Source organism: Zingiber officinale, chromosome 1A (assembly GCF_018446385.1).
Source record: "Zingiber officinale cultivar Zhangliang chromosome 1A, Zo_v1.1, whole genome shotgun sequence".
Classification (NCBI taxonomy): Eukaryota; Viridiplantae; Streptophyta; class Magnoliopsida; order Zingiberales; family Zingiberaceae; genus Zingiber; species Zingiber officinale.
The window spans coordinates 5,024,682-5,028,112 of NC_055987.1; the positions used below are offsets into that span (position 1 = coordinate 5,024,682).

A 3,431-nucleotide genomic window follows, 5' to 3' on the forward strand; every position below is an offset into this window, starting at 1 on the left:
GCGCTTTTGTGTCTCCTCGTTTCTCATCTCTCCTTCTCTCCTCTCCTCCTTTATCCAATCCCTCCCGTCGGCGGATCCGCAGTGATTTGATCTCGAAGGGGAAGCGGAAAGATACGATCTTTGGTGCCATGGCGGCGGCGGCAGCTTCGTCGGTTCAAAGGGACCTCCTTTCGCATTGCGGCATCCGTTCTTCTCGACTTCCGCCTGCGGGCCTGCGCCGCCGATCTTCTTCTCTTAGATTGGACGGCGTGTTCCATAGAGGGAGTCTGGTCGCCGGGTCGCCAAGAGGGATGCCCTTGAAGGGGCACCTCGGTTCTGGCGGCTCTGCAAAGGTGATCCAATCCGGCCAAATCTTCCATTTTTTGTGCTTTTCTTGCATAAAGTTATCGCCTTTGGCGATTTTGGTGGAGATTGTTCTGGTTTCCCCCTTCTGAAGTAAAAGAGGGTCTTTTTCCTGGGTTGCAGATGACTCTTTCTTTCAAGAAGGCCATGAAATGGTGGGAGAAGGGGCTCCAACCCAACATGAAGGAGATCGAGTCGGCCGAGGATCTCTCCTGTTCTTTACTGAACGCCGGCGATCAGCTTGTTGTCGTGGATTTCTTTTCTCCTGGTTGTGGAGGCTGTAGAGCCCTCCATCCAAAGGTATTCCATTTCATCTTAAGAAATTCCCAAATTTTTACCAGAGAGTAATCATTCACTTGAATTTCTCATCGATCATCTTGTTTGTTTGCAGATTTGTCAGATCGCCGAGTTGAATCCTGATGTCTTATTCTTCCAAATAAACTACGAGCAACACAAGTCCATGTGCTACAGTTTGCACGTCCATGTACTCCCCTTCTTTAGATTCTACAGAGGAGCGCAAGGCCGCCTCTGTAGCTTCAGCTGCACCAATGCAACTGTAAGAGCCTAGCAATGAAACCTTTCCTTCCTTCCTTCCTGTTGTTGTGGATGAATATGGCGTCCGATGGCATGTTGTAAACCACCTTTTTTCCTGGTTTAAAACAGATCAAGAAGTTCAAAGATGCTTTGTCCAAGCACACCACAGACAGGTGTAGCCTTGGGCCAGCCAGGGGGCTGGAGGAGGAAGAACTCTTGGCTTTGGCGGCAAACAGAGATCTCACCTTTGACTACCCTAAGAAACCTGTTCTGCTCCCTAAAGAAATTGCAGAGATAGCTCCGACAACTCTCCCTGTGCCTCTACTCACTCGGGAAACTGAGAACAAGACTCTGGCTATGGCTGCGAGATGAGGCTGTTGTATGCCTATCTCATGATCCATTACACTCTCCTTGTAAATAGATGGTGTTCTTAAAGTTAGGTATTTGTGCAGGCTGGGTGTTTTTTTTTTTGGTTTCAGAGGCCTGCAGACGTGTGTATCGATCGTGTCGACGATGAGTAATCCGTAAGGAGGGCTATTCTTCCTCCGTTGAGAGCCCTTCAAATGTCTACAGTGATCTTCTGCCAATTGCCAAAATGTTATATACCACGAAATTGTAGATCCAAATGCTATGGATAAGATCCAGCCGAACATAGCTCTACTCCTCTATGCGTCCAGAGAGGCGTCACCGCCACGCGTAGGTGGACGTGAAGGTTAACCTCAGTCATGGTCGGATTTTTTTTTTTTCGCGTATTTATTAAGTAACGAACTCTGCCCATCATGATCGATCATGGTCGGTCTTAAGCTTGGATAAAGGAGAGAAATTGCGTTAGGTTGTCAGTCAGCGTCAAATTATGACAAATATTTAATGAATGAATTTATTAAATTATTATGCTAATGTTAGGTTGTTCTCCGGAAGGAATGCGTTGCAGGGTCCAATTGTAACGTCTTGGCAAGGATCGCTACATCTCCAGAACTAGGGTGTAGTGATAAATATGCAAGAGTTCGTGTTACAGGGTTCGACTGTAACGTCTCAGTAAGGATCGTTATATCTCCATGAGAACTTGTGTGTAGTGTTAAATAGGTAAAAGTTTTCACACCATAGGTTAGATAAGAATAAATATGATAGGAAAATTAATAATCTAAGATTTGGAACATGGAATATAGGAACTCTCACAGGTAAATCAATGGAGGTAGTAGATATGATGATTAGGAGAAAAATTAATATTTTGTGTGTACAAGAGACAAAATGGATAGGCGAGAAGGCAAAGATGATAAAGAACTCCGGTTTTAAGTTATGGTACACTGGAAAGAGTAAAGCAAAAAATGGAGTGGGTATCATTGTAGATAATTTGTTGAAAGATGAAGTTGTAGGAGTAGTTAGAAAAGGGGATAGAATTATAACCCTTAAGATAATAGTGGCGAAAGAAACTATGAACATAATTAACGTATATGCACCACAAGTGAGATTAGATAAAGCTACCAAATCAAGGTTTTGGGAGGACTTAGATGAAATATTACAAAATATTTCACCAAATGAAATGATTTTAATAGGAGGTGATCTAAATGAGCATGTTGGAGTGAAAAATGAGGAATATGAGAGAGTACATGGAAGTTATGAGTTTGGAACGAGGAATGAGGAAGGGAAAACTATATTAGATTTTGCGATAGCATATGACCTCATATTAGCTAATACATTTTTAAAGAAAAGAGCAGAACACTTAGTCACATTCAAAAGTGGGAATAATAAATCGCAAATTGACTTTCTTATGGTTAGGAAGAAGGATAGAAAGATTTATAAAGATTGCAAAGTCATCCCAGAAGAAAGCTTAACTACCCAACATAGGGTAGTAGTGTTGGATATACGCCTCAAACATAGTATTAATAGAAAGAAAATATATACAATTCCTAGAATTAAGTGGTGGAAGTTAAAGGATGTGAAACAAAATATATTTAAGGAGAAGGTAGAAGTACAAACATTAGGTGAAATATACGATGACTCTAATACAACATGAGATAAGATGGTATCTAAGTTGAAAATAGTAGCTAAGAGTGTACTTGGTGAGTCAAAGAGACATGCACCACTAAGTAAAGAATCTTGGTGGTGGAATGAGAAAGTACAAGAGAAAGTGAAGGAAAAACGAATAGCTTATAAGAAATTATATATTTGTAAGAACGAGGAAAATTTAAAAAAATATACAATAGCCAAGAAAGAAGCTAAGAAAATAGTGAGTGAAGCAAAAAATGAAAATTTTTGAACGGTTATATCAAAAATTGGATACAAAAGAAGGGGAAAGAGATATTTATAGAATAGCTAAAGTGAGAGAAAGGAAAACAAGAGATCTTAGCCAAATAAAATGTATTAAAGATGAATGTAATAGGGTATTAGTAAATGATGGAGAAATAAAAGAGCGGTGGAAGAGGTATTTTCATCAACTTTTTAATGAAGGTTTAGGTGATCAACTTAACTTAGGTAATTTAATTAGGTCAAATGAGCATAGAAATTTTAATTTTTATCGTAGAATTCAAACTTCAGAAGTAAAGCAAACTTTAAAT

The 3,431-nt window shown here is 40.1% G+C and overlaps 1 protein-coding gene across 1 annotated transcript; it reads left to right on the top strand.

The window, feature by feature from the left end:
• On the top strand, nt 1-1,444 carry LOC122016284 (thioredoxin-like 1-2, chloroplastic). Its single transcript, XM_042573524.1, has 4 exons — nt 1-332; nt 466-642; nt 734-898; nt 1,006-1,444. Exons 1-4 carry the CDS (start codon nt 129-131, stop codon nt 1,246-1,248), a joined length of 789 nt encoding a protein of 262 aa, XP_042429458.1. The 5' UTR covers nt 1-128; the 3' UTR covers nt 1,249-1,444.
• The last annotated feature ends 1,987 nt before the right edge of the window (nt 1,445-3,431 follow it).

What these genes read in the sequence shown, in the direction of transcription:
- LOC122016284 (XM_042573524.1), top strand. Translation starts at nt 129, where the DNA reads ATGGCGGCGGCGGCAGCTTCGTCGGTTCAAAGGGACCTCCTTTCGCAT. An exon ending in GTAGAGCCCTCCATCCAAAG is followed by an intron (nt 643 to 733) that starts GTATTCCATTTC and finishes GTTTGTTTGCAG; the next exon opens with ATTTGTCAGATCGCCGAGTT. An exon ending in TCAGCTGCACCAATGCAACT is followed by an intron (nt 899 to 1,005) that starts GTAAGAGCCTAG and finishes GGTTTAAAACAG; the next exon opens with ATCAAGAAGTTCAAAGATGC.